Source organism: Strix uralensis, chromosome 18, assembly GCF_047716275.1.
Source record: "Strix uralensis isolate ZFMK-TIS-50842 chromosome 18, bStrUra1, whole genome shotgun sequence".
NCBI lineage: Eukaryota > Metazoa > Chordata > Aves > Strigiformes > Strigidae > Strix > Strix uralensis.
Genome location: NC_133989.1, coordinates 186,389 through 211,424, shown reverse-complemented (window position 1 = coordinate 211,424; position 25,036 = coordinate 186,389). Strand labels below are relative to the sequence as shown.

Here is a 25,036-nt window from a genome sequence, read left to right as displayed (position 1 = left end):
TAATAGGTATTCCAGTCCATTGACCTGTACAGTTTCCAGCTGTGAACATAATTTGCTCATGCATTTAACACAGGTTAATCACACTTCTGATATGTACCATTGTTTGTAAAACTACAGTTGTAATAGACCAGCATTCTGCTTATGCTGATTGCAGTCTCTCAACCTGAGGCTGCAGTATTATTGTCAGTGTTAGCATGTGTAACCTCGTGCACAAGATCCATTAAATCAACCAAGTGAATTTTCTTCTTCATTGTAAGGATTCTGTAAGAATTAACATTCACTCACTCACAATGAACCACATCCAAACCTATACTTGTCTCTAAAATGCTACAAAAGCATAAGCATGTACAACTTGCTAGACTGGATCAGAATGGGGGTTCATCCAGTCTAACTTGGTTTCTGACCGTACAACAATGCTAGATGCCTCAGAAGAATTTGCACGAGCTTCACCCCACAAGTGAGGCATCATCTTGTAGTTGATGATTTTCAAGACTTAGTATGTCATGACAGGCAAGATTTCATATCACTCTGAGAGTTCTTGTTAATGATAAATATTCTTTGGAGTAGTTCCATCCTGTCTACTTTGCAGTCTAACACGTCATTAGTGGGAATCAGAGAACACAAGGTGCTGTAGTCTCAGTTGAGCTGTCTGTTTGTGATGAGGTCTCCTGCACTTGACGTGGCTGATGTAACACTCTGCATGATGGCTGACCAGAAATTGCTTTCCTACTGTGCATGTACCAAGCTGAATTTCACTGGTTGTTATATTGTCATCTATTTTGCCTTGCTTGGGACCCTTTGAAGTTCCTCATAGGTTTTTAGTCCTCAGTAATTTAAATGGCTTTATGTCATGAGCAGATTTTGTACCCTTTTGCTTCTGAAGAACTTCATCCAGGTCTAGGCAAGTGTTGTCACTGTTCTGTATCTGCTACATCCCTGACATGCTCATAGAAATCTAAAGGAAAAGTGATCCATAGGATCCTTGAAAGTATCCATCCTGCCTGGATATTACCGTGTTATTATCTTTATAGTGCTTGGGGATTCCTGCTTTACAGGTTGAAACATCAATCCACAAAAATCTTTATCATCTTTATTATCTATAAAAACAGAATCTTGAAATGTTATGTGAACATCTTTAATAACTGGGTCTCTTTCTGAATGTAGTAATCAAAAAATACATACATCTAAGTTTCCCTTTTATTGTGTATACATTTCCAGCTCTAACATGGCACATCCATGAATTAGATGTGAATTTTCCTTTTTGGTGGAATTTCTTGTTTGTCTAGAGCAACAAGATATGCTTACACTGTGCTTTTTGTTTTGTCTTTTATAGTGAGCGGTACCCTCCACATTCTGTACACACAAGTGATAGATACCAAGTGGTAAAGCAATGCAGTTTTAGTGACAGAACCAAGTGATTTGAAACTACCAACTTTGGCTATTCAGCCAATATAAAGAAACCAATTTGGTTATTGTTTTGTTTTGTTTGTTTTTAATCTGTAAAAGGGTAGTAATTTAATTGACTGCCGGAATCAAGTCTCTAGAAACTTAGATCAGGAGAACAGAATAGTGGGGAGAAACATTAACCATCCTGGAGACTGATTTTAATGTCTTTCAAGACCCAATTCATAGTATGAATGTGTCATATCAGCTAGTGCTTACTTGATTTTTTTTAGTGATCAGAATGGAATGAGGGCTGGGTCATCCTCTTGGGCATGCTCAGATTTAAACTGCATATTTATAAAGAAAAATACTGATAATTAGCCATATTTTAGTCCACCAACTCCCATTGACTTCTGACTAAGGGCTGTGTAAAGATTGTAGGTTTGACAAAAGCTATTTAAATCTTTCCTTGGGCACTTGCACATTTTTCTCTGTAATAATAATTAGTTTAATTTAACAGTTGTCTTATGTCTAATGCAGGAAGAATGTGTATTTCTTGTACGTGGCACTGGCCAGATCTGCATTTTAACACTGAAACTGAACTGGGTGTGGTTGCTGAGGGCAGTTAATAATGCTGACACCCTGAAAACCCAGCAACCCCAAGTGTTGCAAAGCTTGGAACTTGGCACAAGCTTTAGGGCTGATTTTCCTTTGAACAGAAGGCTTCCTTTACAAACAGTTAATTAGGGTGAGGTCATTCCAAGCTCATGTGACAAACACTGTCTGAAATAATTTCCTGGATTGTATTTAAGAGGAAATACTGAAGTAATTTGAATGGCTTGGCTGTACTGTGTGTTAAATGTAATGACAGTCTGAATTCTTGCAAGATTTAATGAGATTTTGTGAAATACCATCACTACCTCAAGGCCTTTTCTGAGGCTAGTGGAGGATTGTATACCCTGACTTTCCAAGATCCTGCAAGACTTAATTGATAGGTGCAAAGCTACCTATTCCCCTTTCCTTTGCCTGGAGAAATCTGAATTCCTCTGTGTGTGTGTGTGTGTCCGAGTGTGTGTGTGTGTGCATGTGTCCCCTTTTCAATCTTCATTCCAGTCTCTCTGGGCTGACTAGTTTTGACAGGCTTCCACATCCCTTGTAAGTATATGTGTGGGTGGGAAAATATTGTAATTGATGTAATAAAATAATTTACATGTTTTGAAGATTTTTTTGGCTTTAAATCAAAGAAATTTAAATGAGACCTCTGTTTAATTTGTGTCACAGAGTCAGTTTGTGTCCGTGAAACATTCTTTCTGGGGGAACTTGGGACTGCACTGCTGGACAGTACTAGGCATTGTCAGGAGGAAAAGGTCAAATTGTCTCTTGGGAACACTCAGATCTTTGCTATTGTGGTGGTTTAGCCCCTGCCGGGGTCTGAGACCACGCGGCCGCTGCCCCTCCCCCACAAAGGGAGTGAAATACAAAGCACCAAGACTGAAATAAGGAAAGGTTTAATACAACAATGCAACAGCAACACAACCAACAACAACAATAACAATAACAGTAATAGTGATAGCAATGAACAGAGCAAAATAGCTACCAAATACAGCAGTTTGAAGCACGATGTACAAAACCACGAGTGCACTGCGCTCCGCGCCAGGAAAAAATGTGACCTGCCAGGATGTGACTTCGGCATGGTATCTGAATAACCCGGCTAGAGCTCCCCCCCACTGCTGGGGAAACTTAACCCTATCCTGGTTAAACCAGGACAGCTATTTTGGCTTATTAACTCTGCAATGAATAAATGGACATAGTTCTGGGATTTAGATATGGGTGGCATAATGGCTTCCTCATGGAGGAATGATCTACTTTAAGCAGCCTTGTGGAATGAGGATGCGTGACTGTTAATTGTGAATTTTCATACATCCTTCTGATTATATTGTCCTGAGCCTTTTCTTCCCATCCAGTGCTTTCTGGGCACTTCTGGAAGTATTGCCAAGTATCTGCCTTTGCAAACAGAAAAATCCGTCTTTTTCTCCTGTCTGCTTTATGATACCTGCATGAAAGGAAAGAGGTGGAACTTCCTCTGACATAAGTTAGGAGGGTAGATACAGTGGTTTTGTAAGATACTCATAAAGGCCTGGGAGAAGTGTGTGGCAGCAGGCATGGGCGAATAACAACCTTGAAGGTAGTGCCAGTACAAAACAAAAATACATGTCATAGGCTGCTTTTTCTCAAGTGGCCTCAAGGACAAGTTTGGCCAATTCTCACAGTAGTACAGTGAGAGGTTTCTGACCTGGCGCAAAGTAAAAACACTCAGCCTTTCCCCCAGCCCCCAATCCAATTTTACCAAAATGCATAATGCCCAAATAATTAGGACCAACGCACTGACTGATTGCCTGTGTTGGTTATAGCTTCTCATAGCAGCTATTGCCTATTAGTCCTAGAATAGATTCAGACTAGTAGGGGATGAGATTGCAAAGCCAGAGAGCATTGTAAAGTGGGTCCCCACACACACTGATTTTCTCTCTGGGAAATTGCTTGTGTTTATGCATAGCAAAGCCTTTGTAAGTATTGCTGCAGTTCCTTTTGAAGAGGATACAGTTTGGGGTCCTTTGCTGTGGGCCAGTATGGTAGCTCAGTCAGTTTTTCCTTCAGTAAATCCTCCAAATTGGCACATTTGTCTTGTCTGTCATTTGTATTTAAAATGCAATGAAACAGCAGTCAGCCTCAGCGTTACATACAAGTCCTGTAAGCTTTTAGCAGTGCTTAAGTTAAAAAAGTTATAATAGAAAGCATTTAGGTAATTTCTATGAACAAAACAGTATAGGTGTCAGTTTTGGCTTTTTCTGAAACTGTTTCTGGAGCTACTTTGCGAAACTGAAAACCCAAGTTGGCAGAGTATTGAGAAATTTACTTATTCATTACATCAGCTGCATCTTTTTCTCTCTTTCTCCCTAATGGGAACAGGAACCAGTGTTTCCTCTCCTGTAAACTCTTTTTAAAATTAACTTTTTTTTTTTTTTTCCAAAAAACTTTTTCTGAGTTGTTGGTAGCTGTTCTGGCATTTGTGGCTCTACCACTGCGTAGGGCCAATTGCAGTCATGTTCCCTTAGACTCATGGAAACCAAATGCGTTTTGTTTAGATGAAAAGAGAATGATTTCTTGAGTTCAGTGTTCTCTTTCCCTGTGAATCCCTAATATTTCTCATGTCTTAAAAATCTAACCACTAGTAAAAACGGTCTTTATATTTCCCTTAAGACGCTGTGTATATCTGTGCAACTACATAAATAACATATCTCTAAAGATTATATTGTCTTAGATAAAACTAGGAGTGATACTTTTGCATATGTGATTGATAGAAGAAAGAGATTTTAGCAAATGGAGGTTTAAGACTTGGATAAAACATTATGCTCCTGGAAGAGAGGAGAGTTCGTTTGTGCACCTGCACTCCTTCTGAGGACACTGGCTGTGACATCTCTATTTCCTCAAAATATTTTGTGACTTGCATGAGAATTTCCATGTATTCCTGCCTCTGTGGGTTTGTCATACCTGAATGCAGTGTTATCCAACAAGAAATTCCATGGAAGCTGCTGTTAAAATATCAATTGATTCAAATACAATTTTATAGCACAATGCCAAATTTATTATCCAGAAGTTTCTTTTGGAGAGGGTGATTGTATAGACGTAGCCAGTTGAACAAGATTTGGAGTTGAACCCATGGTATAGGGGCTATAAGACATCTCTTACAGTATGTTTTCCTTGTTAAATACGTTTTTCCCCCATCTCAAGATGCAAATGCTCTTTTTTTTTTCCTGTTAGAGCTGACTAAAGTGAGTGGTAATTGAGGCTGTATGAGGAGGTGAATTTGTAAGATGTGTATACATGAAAATTTGCATAGTGCTTAACTATAATGTATCAGTGAGAGAAATGTAATGTGTTTTGGTCTCGGGTTGGCTGTGGTAATGAGTTATCCTTTTATCTTTGGAGAAGTTTCATTCATTTATTCAGTTCATCCAGAAAGAACTCTGGACCTTTTGAGACAATAGTGCATGTGTGAGGAGCTGTGTGTGTAAATAAATGTGTTTTAGTCCATATGACAGATCACCTATTTACTGTTTAATGATGTTCTGCTTCATTCCTATTTTCAGGAGCAGCTATTCCAGCCTGTTATTACTTCAGTGCTCTAGTGTTTGCCACTCCTTAGTCAAGGACATGTTTCTTTTATCTGCTTTTGAACCATTACTCCCAGTTATTTATTTGACAAATATTTCATTATTTATAATTTATCACATCATTAAATCATGATCTGAATAGGGAAACTGTGAATTAAAGAGTATTCTTTATTGAATAGCTTCTCACTTTTCCAGTCATAAGAGTTCTATTGTAACACTGACATATCTTATTGCTGTACTTTCCTTCTAGTAAATAGATGAAATGATAAATTTAATTCTCAAATTATGTCAGCTACTTGGATAGTGCTTTGGCTATTACTGAATAGTGAATATAATTAAACTATATTCAATGAAGCTTGATTTTAAGCTTTGATTCAATGAAGCATAATTTTAAATAGTGTTCCTTGGAAATCTAGCTGCTATCATTGCAACAGGCTCTAATGCTGAAAACCATCACATTTGATTCTCTACTTCAAGTTGAATTATATAATGGTTACTAGTAATTCTATTCATGAAGGTCCATAAAGCAGGTTCGGGAATGAAAAAGATGACACTATCTTTACAATATAGTGTATAGTACCTTTTTATTAATTTCTGTTTATATTACATCACTTTACTTTGTTTGAGTAGTCTGCATTTCTGTTCTCCCAATCATAATAGTGTATGAACACTGCACCAGTCTCATAAACAGAGACAAAACTGAACTGATGTACAGGTTATGTCACGGAGCAGGAGCCACATCAAGCATCACAAATCCCTTAATGTCTGAAAAATGGATGCAAACCAAGTCCACCTGAAGCTGCCTGGTGCCACTCTTGTAGGGAATTATTTCAAATTGGACTGTTGAGCTCTCCATGGGGGCCATTCTTGCCACACTAAAAGAGAGAATACACTTGTAATTTCAAGCAGATGAGAAATTCTTGCTATGTATTCTTCATAGTCCCCAAATGTGAGACAGTATGGAAAGGAGGAGTCAGTGTAAGTGGCTGCTGTGTTTGTATGCTCCTAGCACAGGTGGACATAACCTTCCATGTTCACAGCCCCGACACCACCATCCTTGAAGAACTAATCAAGCTATAATAGATGTGGTGGAATAGTTACAGTTCTCAACCTGTGATAGAGAATTAGGAGTTGTATCATGAGGGCAAAATGTATTGAGCACCTGAGGAATGATCAGGAGGGTTATCTTTAGAAGAGCTCAAATCCAGCTGTATGTATTACCCTCAACACTCATAACATTTATAGTAGTCTAGATATGCTCGTGCTGTATTTTGGTGTGGTAAATGTAATTAATTATCCATAGATTTTATGTCCATAGTTAGAAATGACTCTTGGCTGTCCAACACAAGGAGACTGCTAGTAGCACTAGGAAACAGAGAGAGTGGGGGAAAAGGGCCTCTCTGCGCTAGGGAGGTACTGAAGCTGAGCAATACCAATGCTGGTAAGGCAAGTTAAGGTTCAAGATCAGGGTCTAGACCTGAATTTTATATGAATTGTAAATGAAGCTTTAGTGATTCACATCATTATCCATCTCTTGCTATCATTTTTTGTTTTCCTCTCACAGTTTCTTGGCGCTAACTCCCCCAGCATAAATATTTTGGAGGCTTTAAAAAATGTTTTTAAAATAATAACCATGGAGAAGATGGGAGAAAAATTTCTTATTGGTATGATATTAGTGGACACATATTTAAAACATTTCGTTACAGTAGATGTCCTGGCTCTTTAGTAATTTAATATCTAAAGGAAAAAAGATGTTGTCACTTTCCCTCTTACCCTTCAAGGATTGTTTGGTTTTCCTTTTGCAAACCACAAAAAGAAGAAAGTTTTTAAGCCCTTTATATAATTTAGTCACTAACTACAGCACTCCGAGTTACACACTGTCATTAAAAGCAGACCATCTCTCCACTCCCTGAGCATTCTGTAATTCAAAGCTCGGTAAAGGAGGTGTGAAAAACTCCAACTAGTATATGGAGAGTACTGACATGATAGTATTTTGTCCAAGGTTGATGCAAACAAAAGTCATGAGGTTGACAGAATCTTTTTAAAAAACCCACTTTTATTCCAGATTTCCCACCAAAGCGAACGAGTTATTAGCCAGATAGCGTTTACGTACTTGATTCTGAGTTGCTCTTTGAGCAGGCCACTACCCTCTGCTCGCAGCACACAGTCTGTCACCACTTCAGACAGCGGGTTGGTAAATGTGACCTGCACATTAACAGCCTTGTGTACCACCGTTGGACCAAGGACCTACAGAGAGAAAACATTCTGCTCAACCACGGCATTAGTCTCTCTTATTTCTCGTGGTTTTCTCTTTTCATTCCCTTTGCAAACCACTTACACTGTTAGGATCTCCTGGACAGGAAGGAGATAGGGATTAATACATGTACATATTTTTGGGCGTCAGAGTTCAGGCTTGTATCAGCCATCCAGTGTGGCTGAGAATAAACTACTGTAGAATCTACCATTTAGTCCTAACTTTCTAACTAGGTCAGTGTATCGTGTTATGTAAAACACAGTATAGGACACTTATCAGAGTGAGAACAGAATGAGAATACAAGTATTAACTGGGCATATATGGCTAACTCTGTAGGCATCTTAAATCAAATTAGCTTTAGTTAAGCTACATGAATGGTTTAGGATTAGAAATTATTGGAGGTGTGAGACAGAGGTGAATTGTGTCATCTCAGGCAAAAAAAAAAAAAGAATGCCAAGTAGCAAATAAACATATTCATTACCTTATTTTGACTGAGATCAAGTGGAATTGGCATATCTGGTTATCTTTGTAGATAATGTAATATTAATTAACATAATGGAGAAGTCCAGCACCCCAGTTGCATTTTCTATCATTGACTGTACGTTTATACAGAAGTTTCAGTCAACAGAAACATAAACCCTTCTGGAAACTTAGTCACTGAATTGAAGTAATTTAATTCAGGTGTCTGCTGTATATAAGCTGACTCTTTATTTGCATGATACAACACAGAAGGCTTTTTACAAGGTCTCACTAGACCCTGGTATTCAGAAATCACCAGACCTACAAAAATCCAAACTTTATTCCTGTGTGTAACCTTGCTTTTCTTGTATCCTACTGACAGAGTGGTTTGGGATAGCTAATCTAGTCTGGAGATGCTGAAAGTCTCTCTGAATTATCATACTCCCTCCATGTTGTTTACAGTACAGTAGGCAGATAGCATTTGATCCCATGTCTGATTCAGCATGTGGATGTGCTGAACTGTCCCAAACAAGTTAAGCTAGTTTACCTGGATGTGATGGGCCGTGCAAACCCGGGACTGTCCCTGGGCAGACATAGTGTGTGGTCTTTTCTGTAGACTGAGAATTGCTTTTTACCCATTGTACAACATTTGTCAGAATTCAGTCTCAAGTGGGAAAAAAACCCCTCTAGTTCTAATTATTAATCATTTGGGAAGATGTTACAGAAGGTGAAAAGTGTCGCTTTTCCTGATCAGAACTATCTTGAGTATTAGTAATGATGAGCCTCACCGCCCCAGGCGTTATCAGCTAGTCAGTGAAGATGTCTTTGGTAAAAATCAGGCTTCCTAAATAAACTGGAAGAGAATGATCATACTTCCCTGACTCTGTCTCTCTCTGTTTCTCTCTGTCTGTCTGTCTGGAGATAATCTTACCTTGTAACCCTTGTAACACTGAGAACTTTATGAGTGCCATGTCAGCAAGCACTCGCAACAGTACCATAGCACAGCTGTGCTTGGGAAAGGTTTGCTTTTCCTTAGTGTATTTCATTTCACTTGTGTCATATGGCCTATTACTAGAGTAACAAGATCAAATCACCCTCAGGCATGGTTTCACTTCCCACACTCCTTCCCATGAGGAGCAGATGGAGTAAGGATTCTAGTTGCTTCTTCTCAACACGTCTCTCTAGGGACACAAAGGGGACTAGCTTTTACCTTGATGGTGAGAAGAGGATCCTGAAGTACAATATCTTTCTCCACTAGAAGCGAGGCTCCCTGTTTGGTTTCACACAGAGCAGTCACTAGGATCTTCCTGTCATCCATCAGAGAGTTTTTGTACTGGGAATAGGAGATCTTGAATGAAATCTCTTTCACTGGAATGGAGAGAGAAACAGAATTCCTCCTCTTCTTTTTTCTGTCCCTAAGTACCAGCTATCTGTAATATATCTGAATTTTAAGGAGCAAGGATGCTGTCACCCCGGGGCTGTCCATTTGTGGGTGTTGACAGCCCACAGACAGGAATGATGCTCATAGGTGACTTCTACTTATTCATCAAACACTAAATGATCAGGTACAGTTTGGTAGCTGGATGGTTCTGAGGATGGATATATGTGGCAACCACTGCTGGTGGTTTTTTCATTTATCTGAAGCATTTAATGCTCCTTCCTTGCAAAGAAGGCAGAAGTGAAAAGGTGGGTTGGTTTAAATGCCCTTGCTGATGCAGCTGTTCAGCCTCTGCCTTAAAGATGGTGCACAGTCAGTCTCTGTGCCAGTGGGGAAGGCAATGGATCTCAGTACGTTGAGAAAAAATGTTCATCTACTGCTGGAACACTGGAAAGAATTATGATGTGTTATGTTTTAGCCTGAGAGGGTAGTTATATTCATCTGTGCTACATATCTCATTTTTCAGCGCTGTCCTTATAAAAGCAGGGCAAAGGCCACTACCTGCAGGTAGTGTAGCTCTTACTGCAGTCTGTAGTTATTGTCCTGTTGCTGCAAAAGACATAGGCTTATCTTTCTCTCTTTAATCTGTATACTTCGCTTATGGGGAGCTGGTAACTGAGTAGTCTCCAATGTGTCTCTTAGTTGTTCTCTCTTAGCAAAAAAGGTCATAATGTAGAACTAATAGTGGCGGTGCTGGGTCAGAAAAAAGGTCACTCAGCTCAGTATCCTTTCTGACAGTGTCCAAAAGCAAATGCTTAAGACAGGGCAATATGTTTCTATTCCCCTGAATAGTCTTAACCTCCAACCATTTGCAGGTCATACACTTCCTGAGCTGTTCATTGTTTCTATGTGATTTGGCCACAAACCAAAGCTATGTCTTGTCCTAAACTGTAATAAAATTAAAATTACCTTCTTCAGATCCAAGTTTAATAGACCTAGACAACTGCAAAATCTCTGCTTTTGGTTTTCTTGTGTAGAGAATGGCTGAAGCGCTCAGTTTAACCTTTATGGTCTTGAAATCTGAGATCAAGTTCCTGAGTGCCAAGGTAAGGAGGATATCCTGGCCAATTACAGGAGATGCATCAAGGATCAGCTTCCCTGAGATACTGGGTTTTTGTGCAGGCTGTGTCATATTTTGTCTCCATGCTACTGAAGATCGTCTTCTACGTCTTGCAATTTTGGTTCTTTTTCCAGTGCTTCTCACACCAAGCAGCTTCAGTGCTTTTTTATACACACGCCTTTCTTTCAAGGATCCTGCTTTGAAAGATAACATGATCAGAGATCTCATGCATGCTGGATATAGTGCAATGGAGCCATAATTGCTCTCAGTAAATACAGTTTAGGAAAGCTGAGGATACAGAAGAGGAGAAAGTGAGGTTTAGCCTAAATGCTAATTTTGACACAAAAGCAAATGAATATACATGGCCGTGAAGGCTGGAAAGTAAAACCTGCCTGTCAGCTTCAGCTGGCTGTTCATGGGCACCTCTTAGAAGCTGTGAGCAGTAACAAGATAACTGCTGGGAGACCTCAGTTCTGCTTAAGCTGGGGCAATTGCCATCTCTTCTGAAATTAAGAAGGGTAAAAAAATCCTTTTGCAGAAACTCTCCCCGGACAACTCTCCAGAATGGCTATCGCTGTATGTCGTAACAGAAATATTCTCACCAGCTGATCAGAACAGCTGGGACAGAATGTTTTACAGAAGTAGCTTTGACTTTGTATTGAATACATAAGTATTTCATCAAGGGCCACAAAGGCTATATTGAGTCACCAGCAGCTGACAATGAACCCTAAGACTTTGAAAATTCACAATTACTTTGCTCCAGAAGAAGTAAAGAAATTAAGTCAGTGCTCGATCCAACAAAGGCCTAAATTCTTTTCACTTCTGACCATCTGTGGCAAGACAATTGTAATAAAGAATTTACCTTCTGGATATTTGTAATTAGCAGTGACATCCACACGGGCGTTGGTGCCCACTGCTTTCGTGCTGATAAATTTTCCAATCTTCCTAGTATCAGAATAAATTCTCTCTTTTCTTTTCTTGCTATAGTGAATCCAAGTAACATAGTCAGCATTCACTGCTGCAAACACAAACGAGCTGTCATAATCCAGGTTCACATCCCCTTCCTTAATGGCTCTGGTGGAGGCAGGACCACACTGATAGATACCTGTATTAGAGAGAGGGAGAAGTTAAATGACTGCCTATTGTGAAAGAACACAAATCCTCATGCTGACAGCAGGAGGTGGAGGTGGTCACTCCAAAGACAAGGTTGGATAAAGTGCATTGTTTCTACATCTGTGCATTATGGTAACAGCATGCCCAGAGATTCCACATGCATTTTCTATCAAAAGGTAGGAGCACAGAGAAGGTTGTAAGGCTAATAAGGTGTAGTGAGAGCTAACACTTCTTGTGATGTGCACTATGTGAAATGTTCTAACCCTCCAAGTCTTGCAAGGCTGTATGCTAAGCTGTCTAGTGAAAGGAGAGGAGAGGATGGGAGCGAGTCAGAAGTTTAATCAATCAGACTTAAGAGGTGTGAGTCATCAATGCTCTCTGTGCATTGAGAAGAGCCAGGAAGCTAAATTTGGTAAACTTAGTAGTGGGGAATGAGAAGCAGTTTATCTGGAGTTTGATGGGTTTTAAATGGCCAAATAAATTAATCTTTTGATGGAGGTCATCAAACTAGATCAATGAAGTTGTGTCTGTATTACTGAATAAAACCAGAGCCAGGGTGTGAACCCAGTGACCACTGGGCCATTGCTCATCCAGACTGTTTACTGGCTAGCAAGCTTCTTAGTGTGGGTTTTTTCCCCCTTGTCAATGAGCAGTCTTTCAGACTGTGGGTGTGAAGAATTCAGGGAAGGGGACAGATCAGGGTTTGTTCCCAGCAGGCTGTGCTATTATTTTGGTCTGGGAGGGGGAGTCCGGTGCTGTGAACAAAAGCCATTCTATGTCACTTGGTTTCAGAACCAAAGAACGGTTTGAGGCCTTTTTCATGTAGCTTTGTACATATATGCCATACTGTTGCATGCCATGGGGACATCATATGAAATATCTTCCTACCCATTCCAGTGTGTCCTGTATAATATAGGGTAGAGTCATAGGGCATGGTTTCTTTTCTGTTGTAAATTCTTTGGTGACTATAAGGTCTAAAATCTTTACTTAGAATCTTACTAAAAGGGGTTTTAATTTGTTTTGCTGCTGAATCTGTCCAATGCAAGCCAGCAAATGTGCCCTTGCAGCAAGGAAGGCCAACAACATCCAGGGCTGTGTCAGGAAGACTGTTGCCAGCAGCTCAATGATCCTTTCCTCCTACTGAGCACTGGTGAGCCACATCTGGAGTGCTGTGTCCTGTTCTGGGCTCCTTGTACAAGAAAGATACAGACACATGGGCGCAAGTCCTGCAGAGGGCCACAAAAACGATTACAGAATGAGAACTGGGACTGTTCAACCTGGAGAAGGGGAATCTTATAAATGTGTATAAATACCTGATGGGAGTGTGTAAAGAGGACAGAATCAGACTCTCCTCAGTGATATCCAGTGAAAGAATGAGTGGCAGTGGGCACAAATTGAAACACAGAATATTCCATTTAAACATAAGAAAAAACTTTTCCTATGAGGGTGGTCAAACTCTACAACAGTTTGCCTGGAGAGCTTGTGGAGTCTCTGTCCTATGAAATATTCAAAACCCAGCTGGATATGGTGCTGAGAAACCTGTTCTAACTGACCCTGTGCTGAGCAGGGGGTCGGGGTAAACAAACTCTAAAGCTCTCTTCCAACCTTAGCTATTCTATGTCATGTTATGAGTCTGTGTAATGGTAGGAGCTAAGACAAGCAAGGGTGAGATAAGTGAACTTAATATGTGCTGGCTTTTGTGGAGGCAGATCAAAGAAGTAAGAATATGCATGCTGGTAGGCAATCCTGAGGCTGACAGAAAAGCAACTTACTGGAGATTGATGTGGGTATTGCTTTTCTTGTGCTCCCAAATTAATGCTACATCTACGGGGACTAGACAGAAGAGAGTTGTCCTGAAATTTCAGTAGCAGTCTTTAGGAGTAACAATATCTACTGCTTTTTATATTTACAACAGTGTTACCTTTGCTTCTTTCCTGGGGTGTTGCATCCAGAACCTGCCATCCATCATAAAAAGAGCCAAGATCTCTTCTAATGAACCAGCTTTCATTCCAGACATGGAAATTCCTGTAAGGGAGGTAGAATAGGGAATCTGTGATTCATGGAATTAATTTTATATTGAAAGATTTGATACGTTTCTGGTGCAATGCAAGAAATAACTGTAGTCGAGTGAATGAAAACTCCATAGAGAGACCAGCTGCTGACTCCTTTCTTGAGTACCTCTTTGCCAGCTTTTTGCATTCAGATCTCTGAGGAATGTCGGGATATTACAAAAAAATTAATGTTAAAAGGAAAATAATTCATTGCGGAGTCAGGTATTCAATTCTGGACATTCCAGAGCAACATACTGTACAGCCAAAGGTCTCCTGTGCACATTGCTATCCGTTGGTATTTAATTCACAGTTGCTGTCTGCTTCATGTCACCCTTGTCCCATTTGGTCCCCATGGTACAGGGTGCTTGGTGACTGAAACACTGATGCATGCAGGACAAAACAGATGTGCAGTGTGATAGTTTCTGTGCACTTGTTTGTCAAAAGCATAATTCTTAACAGCTTCTTTTGAGGTGAAAGAAACAGGATGTTTTTCCTAAGGGATGGTATGGAATTTTTCTGAGCTGCATTAAACATATTACCTTTACTTTAGTAACCTCTCAGTATTGTGCAAGGGATGTGTAATGGTAGTCATGAAACACAGATGATCAACAGCATGTAGCACAGGAGCTGAGTGTAAAACTTAGGGGCTTCCAAGAGTGCTTTGCTCTAGGAATCAAGGGACAAACTGGTATCATTTTGGGGCAAGAGGTTAATCACTCTTCAACTTTTTTTTGAAAAATTTAAATTTGCATGCAGTAGAGACAAATTAACAGTTATATTTTCAAATTATATGTTGAATAGTAATGGTACAAAGTATCCCCTCTTGATTAGTCAAAATGATGAAACTGGCTACATACTGCCTTTCTGAAGACTCTGGTCTGTTGATTCTTTGGTATGGGGTTTTATATCACTGGGAGCATGAGATTCGTGTGGTTTTTCAGGAGCATGATTCTAGATCTTTTAATTAGAGGAGAATATAATGGAAGAAATATTAAGAAAAAAAATTATATTTACCACACACTGTCTTCAGTCAAGTGCAGGGTCTTTCCAGAAATGTCAACGTACTTATCAATACTCAGATTTATGTTCGTGTCATGGGCAGAGTTGAAGTTTGTAATAACACGAGTAGGTATTCCCAAGGATCTCAGAACTGCAATATAGAATACCATAAAAGTGCTGTAAACCTATTTTACAGACATTTGGAAAGTATTTTTCTGTTTTTCTTGGCGAAGCAGTCTAGCATATATGTTTTCAGTGCGGAAACTTCCCTCTCAGATATGATGCAAGTCACAGTCAATGTGCACAATTGTTTAGAAGACATTTCCACAGACGAAATTCTTAGCTGCCATGAAGAGTTAGATTCTCCCGTTTATTTTAAACTTTCATTCTTCATCCTGTTCTTGCTTCCATTTTCTCCCTGTTTGTTTCTCTGTTACCTGCCTCTTTTTCCTCTTCCTCTCTGAGACAAACCTCTCCATTGCATTATTTTTCCTCTGTATTTTCCACAAAGTGACTCTTGTCTCTCAGAGCAGCTCTGAATGGAAACTGCTAGGATGAAATGCTTTTCCTGACTTGCAGCTCCCTTTACAGGTCCTCAGAATTGTGGTTTGGTTTTGTGTCACCAGTAGGTAAGACACAACAGTAGAAAACTGGCATTGTGAGGAGACAGACTTAAAGGAGCACTGGTTTTCTTTGAATCCTAGCTTTGAAACAGGAAGCTTTGCTCTTTCCATCACCCCAGCCTAGTAAACTGCTCTGCATTTTGCTTGATGACTCACAAACAAGGGGTGCAGTATTGCAACCTATGGGTGTTTAAAATAGAAGAAAATAACCCTTCATGCATGGAGGGCATAGGTTCTTCACTCTCTCTGGCAAAGCTGAAACAGCTTCAAAAAGATAAAACTACAGAAATTGTAGTAAGCTTCCTTTCTGATAGCATTCTTCACCTCTTCATGTATACCTGTGCACGTTACTCCTGCAAAGACCCAGCACTGGCCATACCGGACAGGTTTGTATCTCCCCCTGTACCACTTTCGAAGGATGGTCACACTTCCACTCCACTGCAGGGGGTTGGTTCCTGAGCAGTACTTTCCATTCCACTTTCCTTCCACTACTCCTTTTTCATCATTGCTGTTAACCTGAAAGAGTCCTTCTCATGAGAGAATTAAAATATTTACAGAAAAAAGGAGAGAGGGAAATAGGCAGAAATGACCTTGTCTGTACCACTGTTCTCGTTGGCTGAGCGATGGCACATAATATTTGAATCTTAGAATTTTGTTTGCTCAAGTGCAACAACTGGATGAAACCTAGATCAGACTGTAGAGTCTGATGATTCAAAACTGTCTTGCTTTTCAGTACAAATGTTCCCAAATGTACTGATTGCCAGCCTATTTAAATTTTCTCTGTTTCGTTGATTATTTTCACCTCCTTGTATGTCATTAAACTGTTACGCTATGTATTCAGTATTGGTTCCCATTCTCGAGCGATTTATATGGAAGCCTCAAAAAGTACATATTTTCTCTGAATGTGCATTTGTTGCAAATGTGCATACAGTACATATAGCTTGCTCAAACTTGTTAGATGTGCTTGCATATACTTGTGCACATCCATTTTAGAGTCCTGTTTAAGTGTCACGTATGGTTGTACAGAAAACAGTAAGTTCTTTTTTAATTATTGGTTTTTTGTTAAATATTCATACTTCTAGTACTTCATGTTGAAGCTGAAATTGCCTAAAGTGAGTGCTGTCTAAAAGGGTGAAAAGGATCACAGCTATAAAGGATGAATCTCAGATAAGGAATGTGGTAAGGCACGTATTATTTGTAAAATAGTAATCTTTTCAGTTGTGTAGTTGTGCGTATATATGTTTGTGAGGTTGGGGGGATGCTGAGAAGATGTAACTATTTGTTGAAGGAAATGCATACAGGTCTCACTTTACGAATCTCCTTAAGTGAAGAATACTAAATACATGTATTAAATGCAGCCGTACCAACACTGGTGTTTGAAAAACTTAGCAAATGATTTCAGCATAGACAGAGGCTTTCCAAATTAGTGAAAAGATCTAATGGACTGAAAATCTGTTAGGAAAATACATCTGAGATTCAACATTCCCCAGAAGTTCTTGGAAACATTCCTTCAGTTATGAGAAAACTTTTGGGAAGAAGGTAAATTAAACTTTTGGGGTATTTTTCCTTGAGAATAAATCTCCATTTTACCTCTTCTGTAGCTATTTTTTGCAGAAAAGTTAGCTACTCATAGAAAACATTGAGACATTCACAATAAAATATTGGGGGTTTTGTTAGTAGGTGTGTTGTACTGCTGTAACTAATGGATCACTTTACCGTAGCACTGATAACCCTGCTCACATAGGTAGGATTGTTTCGGTTGGATGTGTCAACAGCTGGATCTTGGCGGTGGTTCAGGCTTCGATCCAGTATAGCCAGAGAGATATCAAGGATATCCTCTTCAAACTGAAACCAAAGCAAGCGCTATATGAAAGGCTAATTTCAGAAATAAACCCAAGGATAAACTCCCCACCTATTTTCCTTCTCCTGGCACAATAGGATGATGTTGGTAATACAGGCATTTTCTGTACTGTTAGATAGGGCCAAGATGAAAGCATAAGCACTAGGCTGCTGACTCTCCACAGTATTTTAAAGACAGCGTGTTTATGAGCATGGTTTGGGGCCATTGCTACCTAGCATTCACAAAGACATTATGTGGCCTGGTGGAACACACAAGACCACACCAGGTCTGGCCCAGCAGGCTTCACATCCTGTCATGCCCCTACAAGTACCCTTCTGTTACAAAAGCTTCACTCTGATGGGCTGCCTTCGCCTGTATGAGATGATCTGAACTGAAAGAAACTCACAAAAATAATTATTGTGGATTAAGGTCACAGAGACACTCGGTTGGGCCCAGAGAATGCCCAAGTGCTATGCTGTATGGATGTGGTCAAGCGAGGATGCCACTTGACCTCTGAGACAGAAAGCAGGTCTGGCCTTGATTCATTTATTAGCGTAATGTAGCCACAGTGATCAGGAGGATTGATAGAAATGCTGTCTGTGCAACTTCTGGTGCAGTTGTAAGGCATGAAGTGGTCAGGAATGGTTTTAACTGGCCCAGCAAGTTGCAGATCAGCTATGTGACTACAGATAGTTATGACTGTATTTATAGCAGTTACGCTTAGAAGGCCAAAATTCCAGCTGAGTAGATTTGGGATATCCTTTTAGTGTCTTCTGCCCCATTACTGAACCAACTGTGTAAATATTTAGATGTAGTAGCCTTGCAGTACCTAGAGGTTAATACTGGAATGTCTTCCTTTGCCCCTAAAAGGGTCAAGAAACAAGTAGAATTTCAGCAGTTTGTGTAATAGGCAAAAGAAAACTAAAGTTGTGCTTTGTTTCTTTTATTTCTGTATTAGCACATGCCAGACAGGGGAAATGATCCTGATGTTGCTGTAATGTATTGATAACTGAGACATATCTGCAAGAAAATCCTAAGTGAGAGGGGAATACTGAACTCTTATACTGTGAGATAATGATATTCTCTCCTCAAGAGCCTATTTACCCACTGTTCTTATTTTCAAAGTTCTGGAATAGGTGATGCTGTTTACCTGTCCATAGTTCCAAGCTTCTTGTTGAATATGTTTTTCCAGTCCCTGAAATATGATTCCACTATCATTCAGGACATATTCCCATCGCTCCTTTTCATTAGCCATATAGACATCATCATCTAGAAGCAGAATGAGACATGCTGGCTGAAAGGAAAGTTGTTTTGCTGTAACTGAAAACTTCACTTCAAAGGGGGGTTCTAGGGAACAGGTGAGGCTGCATGTGCATTCAGGTTTAGGACTCCCTGCTATACCTCTGTAATCATTTAGAGAGTGAATAAAATAAGCCTGAAGTTCCTTTAAGGGGAACTGACTATGCTCCTGTCCCTTCACTAATCTCAGTGTGTGTCTTACTTGTAGATATTGACTGGTTTACAACCAAACACAAGTATCGGAGGGAAAAAAAAAAAAATAGAATAAATATTTGGAATATTTCCTGCCTCTGATTTCTTATTCTGCAAGCAAGAGGCTGGATCTTTGATGCATTGCAGCACTGAAGAAGGGATAAAAACTTCATCCTAGATGTTGAGCAAAAAAAAAATCTTTCTGTAGCTGTGACTGTCAGGTACATGCTTTACTGTGACACCCAGATTTCCCGACTGAGACAGCGAGTTATTTGAAGGACATGATACATCAAAACATACTTGGACACCAGGGATTGAAGAGTAGCACAAACTGGCCCAGGAGTGTTGAAGAGACCTTGTTCCCAGAAACAGTCTGAAGTTTCAGTTTGTATCGTCCAATGACAGCATCAGCTGGGCTGAATATTGTGAAGTTCATGCAGCCAGGCTCACTGGGCTCTTGGGTTGCACTCCAGCCGCTGGCACCCTCCTCAGAAAGGTTAAATATGGCCTTGGTCTGCTGTGATTCTGCTGGAGCTGGTCCTGCCAGAGGGAACAGGGACAGCAATTCTGAATGACAGCTGTGGGTGACAAACTTGGGGTCAGTGGTGATCTCAATTCCATATTTTTGGTAATGACTGCATTGAAAGATTGTGGCTTATCAGATCAAATGCTTATTCAGTGTAAACTAGCTGCACTCCAGCCCATAGAACCATACTGTGCAGCCCTCGGTGTTACGTGCACAACCCAGTGAAGGTGAGTACACCCATAATCATTCTAGACAAGTGAGGAGGCAAGCCTGTTGTCCTGAAAACCTGGCAGTTCAAAAATATCTAGGCAGGATGGGCCACACATTTTAATACATATTTCATTAAGAGTTAGTAGCTGCCTGGAGAATTTTTTGGAGAAGCTTTTTGGGAAGATACAGAAAGGAGTATATGAATGGGGTCTTGTAGACTATTCTAGTAATAGGGAACACATGAAGTTAATCAAGGGGAGTTTAAACAGGTGAAGTAGAAAGTCAGGAGAGGAGACAAATGGGGGATGATGGTCTGTGAGAGGTGAAAAAAATGTTCAGGGACTACAGAATGAAGGCAACTTGCAGTTTTGCAGGTGGGTCCTTAGGAGCAGAGATACAGACTTGTTTTTAGAATGAGGATGGCCCCTACCTTTCTATTAACTATTACCTTGATTGTCTATTGCCTTAAGAATGAACTTTGAAATGGGAGCTCCTAAGCCTAAAAGGACAACAGAACCTGATTGATACAGGACAAAGGTTAATGATTCAGGAATAGACCACATAGAGCTGTAAGGCACTAGTGTTTTGGAGCTGGAGTGACTTGGATGTGAGATGAGTGCTATGGGAAAATTACCTGTGCTTGCAATGAAGGTGAAGTTGTCCCCAGATTGCACCATTGTTTGGAGGTTCACAGTGATGGTGAAGGCCTGTCCTCTCCTCAAGATTGCTTCTGTGCTGCTGTAATCAGAGGTGTGGTGCGCAGCTTTATTTAGTTTGGATTGCCAATTGACATTTGCTATTTTCAGGGCTAGAAAGACACAAGGCAAGTTAATTAAAAACATTGTTTCTTCAAACTTGTATGTCTTTTCAGCTTGTCTAATGTAGTAATTTTATTACATTTATATAGCTGGAGTTATGTGTTTTAGGAAAACAGAAAAATCCACTGTCGTTATTAAAAATTGCAAAATAATCAACAACTTAGAGGAACAGCTAAATTTCTGCAGGTATCTTTCAGAAACAGGAAAAACACCTATTCAGAGAGTTCATCTTTGATTTAAAAAAAAAATATCAAAAATCTATTGTATTTAGATAAGACTTCGTTAAAGTTCGAAGAGACTGTTCTATTCCACCATGTTCCTGCTCTTTTTCTGTGAGGATCTCTAGTTGCTAGAATGCTTTGCAGATGTACAGAAAGAATTATTAAAACTCTCATGAGCGAGTGCATGCCTGATCTTGGGGACACTGTATGACAGATGATGAATAGAAGGCTAGTATCTTCATTGTCAAACTTGCACGTTTTCTTCTCGCATATCTTGTATTTCAGTTAATTTACAGTCTTGTTGCTTGAAGCTGGGTGTTATTTCACGCTGTGTTGGAAAAAGATAACCGGCAGAGGACAGGTGATAGGATTAGGAGTGCCATATCTTGAGGCAGTGCTATGGGTTGCTGTATTGTGTCATGATAGGTTGCCCACTATTGGAAACTGGACACTGAAGCACAGATTACAAAAGCTCTCAACCTTTCTTGTTCCTCGATCAATTATAAAAATAACAACAAAAAACCCCCAAGCAAAACCAAAGTAGAAATATACAGGTCCCACTGTGAACGCGTTTGAGAACTGCCCTTCCTCAGTACGATAGTCCAGAGAAATTTCACTTGAAGAAAATTTCCTGCCACGACTAGAGAATCTTAACCCTTTCCAGTCTAATGGTGCTGTAAGCAACACTTTCATCATTTCACTGAAGATACAGGACTTATTTTAGCACCAGCTTGAATCACTTGGAATGAGGCTCATATCTGGGAGAATCCATATGGTTCTACTATAGAAATAGAGGGGGTGGGATTTGAGTTTTCTGCAGTGTTTGCAGAACAGAATTGTAATCTGTGAAGTCTTGATGTAGTCATAATTATACTCATAATTATACTAATTTTTCAGCTGTTTGGAAGAAACATGAATGTGCACATGTGGTTCTGAGGCTGCAGTAAGGGCCTGGAGCAATCTGCTTTCCTGTAGTCTGTGAGCATAAACATGTTTTCAGTTAAGTGAAGGGTCTTAGGTATGTCACCTGGCAAGCAAAAAAAAAATCCATTGATAGGAGTGTGATGTTTGAATCACAGGATGTAAAATGTCTAGAAAGTTTCTCACATCATCTCTTTATTTTTCTGTCTTAAATATGTTTAGTTGAAAAGGACCTACAGAAAACATCATTCCTAACATCAAGTCCTCTAATTTAAGAGCAAATTAGAACGTGTGTCTGAAGGGCACTTGGGCTCAGAGTTTGAAAAGAAGTTAGCCTTGCAACACTTTACCCATGTATATCCTACCACTGTGTATCCTGAACTGTGCAACTTAAATGTCCAGGCTCTTTAGGGTGGGGAGAGAGCGTGTTATTAGTTGTGCAGTGATGCAGATAACTAAGAGCATTTTGCATGTCTGGAAATAAAAATGTAGCACATGCAGGATTTACTAGCAACTGAGCCATGGGTTTGATACTAGTGGCATGCTGATGTCTAAGACTCTGAGTGGAATGTCACAGGCAAAGACAATATGTACAACAGAGTAAGAGGGGACACCTGTAGAAGTAGGAAGGATAGAGTGCAGTGGCTAACATTGGTTAGCTCTGAGAATTTACTACATTAATAGTTTGGTTTGCCTTACAAAGCCCACAGTTACACAGGCTTTTCTAGTGAATGTGTGCAGATCTGCAAAAAATGGGTTAGATATGGGGCAAGAGCACAGTATAGCCCGATAGCAGTGTTTTGTCCACGTGTACTTCAAATTTCTCCTTGTTTTGATCTTCACAGTTTCAATTTAAATCTTACAATTTCTTTTTCTGCTCTCAGTATCTCTCCGTTGGAAAAATATTTTCAATAATCCTGTCAATGTACAATTGAACAAAATTCTAAAAATTTGTTTGGGTGAGTGTTTATCCTCTAATGGATAGACATTGGGAGCATGCTTACAAGCAATAGCCTACGGAATTGGTGATCACTGCTGCAAATGCAGTGCACGCAGGGTTCTTGTTGCCTCTGACAAAAAGCTGAAGCTATAACACAAAAAACTCCATAGGCTAAATTGTAGATAGACTCTGTGTGTGTATTACATGACACATCTTTCTAACTAGAGATCTTTCCAGTCAGCAGGAGAGTGAGAGCGAGCGCAGTATAACACATGGATACTGGGACTGCACTTTGACAAAGCAGCACACAGGCTAACATAGCCACTCTGTAGGGAGGTGAACATGGGAGTCCAGAGGCCATCAAGTGATCCGTCTGAGGCCAGACATCTGTTCGATATCAGAGAGGGATTAGAGCCTGGGACTTCTATGTGGCAGTTGCCCAGATCACGAGCCAAGAGTGTTCGTTAGGTGGCTGCAAAAGCACTGTGTAGAGTAGTTAATGGATATGATAGAAAAATATTTTCTTAATCTATTTTTCTGTGTTACAGGGAAAAAAAAATGTTCAAGACCCATGATATTAAAAAAAAGCTCAGTTCTAGCACAATAACCGATAAATATATTTAACCTAAAAAGGGCTAAATTGCGAAGAGAACAAGTAGATGTAATTTATCCTGTTTCCTCAGCAAGTGTCACTCATCTGTATTGGAAGAGTGCTATCTGGAGCAGCCAGGCTGTTTGTAACTTACCCGCCATAAGGTTTCTTTCTTCTTTTCCACACTTGTGCGTAGTTCAGGTTACAGATACAAAAGTGCGCAAGAACATTCTGAATCCTCTTCCACCAGCACAAGCAACGAAAGGCTTAGGACTCTTGACTGCACTACATAAACTAGAGTTTATACAAGCTGGGTGTGACCTGTGGTTGCTAGTTACTGTTTTTGTAGTAATGTCCTACGTGAGCATCTACTTATGACTGCTTTAATTGCACAATCTTGAATCTAATTATGCTTATTTAAAACTGGTGAATGACTGAGGAAAGATGATAAACAGTATCCTGGTGTCTTTACTAAGAGAGGAAAACATCCCAAATTGGATCTAATGAAGGAAATACAATCTTAAGAGAACGAAGATTAAGAAGAAACTTAATTTTGGATGGTTTGGTTTGTGTCAGTTTAGGTTTTTGGAGACTGTATGTACAGAGGGCAGGTATAGACAAATATACATATTGTACAACGTGGGTGTATGGAACATGGGGTGATCTAAGTAGATTTGTATTGTATTAGTGTTACTGTCGCTCAGTAGCATCATGACTTTGCATAGCATAAACCACCTTTTTTTTTTTTTTTTTTTTAAGGCGGATCTGCCTGAAGATCTTTCACATAACTGCAAATAATTCATTCTTTCTTGGAAGCATACGGAGTTGTGATGTTCTCGTTATCTGTTCCTTACAGATACAGATTACTTACAATAGGTGTTTCTTATATAAGAAGCAGTACATCTCACTGAGAGGGCATTATTATGCTGTTACCTGTGGATCAGGGATTTCTGTTAAGTACAGAGAAGTGTTTAATGGCTGCCTCTACTCTTAATAATTTTTCTTTATAGTTTGGCATTCATAATATATGTACATAGTTTCTCTGTAGCTATTTGGCATGGCATCTTGAGTTGGGCCCTGGAGGAAGCTACAGAGCTGTTCTTCTGGTGTGAGCCCTGCCCACTCTAATTACAGACATTCTCTTCTCCACTCTTGAATCTCCCTCATGCTCTCTCCTCCCTCATCCTGTGTCACAACTTTTCTAGAAACATGCCCTGCCAATTTGTCCCAAGAGGAGGTTGCATGCTGCTTCTGAACTTTCAATGGACTGTGACTGAGGAGTACTGGGTGTAAGGGGAGAAGGGGTGATCCCTTATTTTCCTCACCTCTACACTTCTACATTGTGTCTTTTTTTGTCTGTTGCTGTCTTCTGGTTTGTTTCTACATTCATATGAAGATTGTCAGCAACCAAAAAGGCTAAGTAATTACCTGCAGCTTAAATTTATTTTTAAAAAAGGAATATAATGTTTTGTTATGGTTTCTTGTGTAGTTTTTCAGTAAGAATTTATGATCATGTCTGGATGCATCAGACTCTGAAAGATCACCTGTCAGACAAAATATGTTCATATCAAACTCCTGATGGCTCTATGGTTCAGAATTTTGGCCTTATTAATTCTGCTTTAAACATTTTTAAGTTTAAGTTTAAGGTAACAAATCTAAATCTTCAGGCTTGGCAGAGCTATTTGTATGCCATTGTTGCCTCACACCCTGCTTCTGAAGTGTAGCCAGGTGGTTACTGTGCCCTGTCAGTCGTTACCTCTCGTAGCAGTCCCTGGAGAGGCTACGTTGCCTGCGGTAATAGAGGATTCTTAAGGTTACTTGAAAGTGTGTTTCAGGTGAGACCTGGTACCTAGCAATGTTAGGATCGGGAGCCCTCAAAAGAGGCATCTGTATGCAAACACTGTGGAGCAGGGGCTGCCTGTGAA

The 25,036-nt window shown here is 39.9% G+C and overlaps 1 protein-coding gene and 1 long non-coding RNA gene across 8 annotated transcripts in view; one reads left to right on the top strand and one right to left on the bottom strand.

Moving 5' to 3' along the window:
• LOC141951899 (uncharacterized) overlaps positions 1–25,036 on the top strand; it is a 78,361-nt gene that overhangs the window by 8,709 nt on the left and 44,616 nt on the right. For 2 of the 6 annotated variants that reach the window (XR_012631477.1, XR_012631479.1), the window contains one exon: positions 16,635–16,731. The exons of the other annotated variants lie outside the window; for them this stretch is intronic. This is a non-coding gene — a long non-coding RNA (uncharacterized LOC141951899). The remainder of the gene's footprint in view (positions 1–16,634; positions 16,732–25,036) is intronic. 6 annotated transcript variants of the gene reach the window in all.
• LOC141951896 (protein-glutamine gamma-glutamyltransferase 6-like) lies at positions 4,915–23,353 on the bottom strand. 2 transcript variants are annotated; one of them, XM_074888709.1, is made up of 13 exons: positions 23,266–23,353; positions 20,254–20,427; positions 19,184–19,423; positions 18,543–18,661; positions 17,269–17,397; positions 15,891–16,068; positions 14,945–15,080; positions 13,801–13,904; positions 11,629–11,871; positions 10,616–10,960; positions 9,479–9,636; positions 7,669–7,802; positions 4,915–6,430 (listed from the first exon to the last, which is right to left on the bottom strand). In XM_074888709.1, exons 1-13 carry the CDS (start codon positions 23,270–23,272, stop codon positions 6,277–6,279), a joined length of 2,121 nt encoding a protein of 706 aa, XP_074744810.1. In that variant the 5' UTR covers positions 23,273–23,353; the 3' UTR covers positions 4,915–6,276. The 2 variants fall into 2 exon arrangements, with proteins under 2 accessions (XP_074744810.1, XP_074744809.1); XM_074888708.1 differs by lacking the exon at positions 23,266–23,353 and having other exon boundaries at positions 20,254–22,124.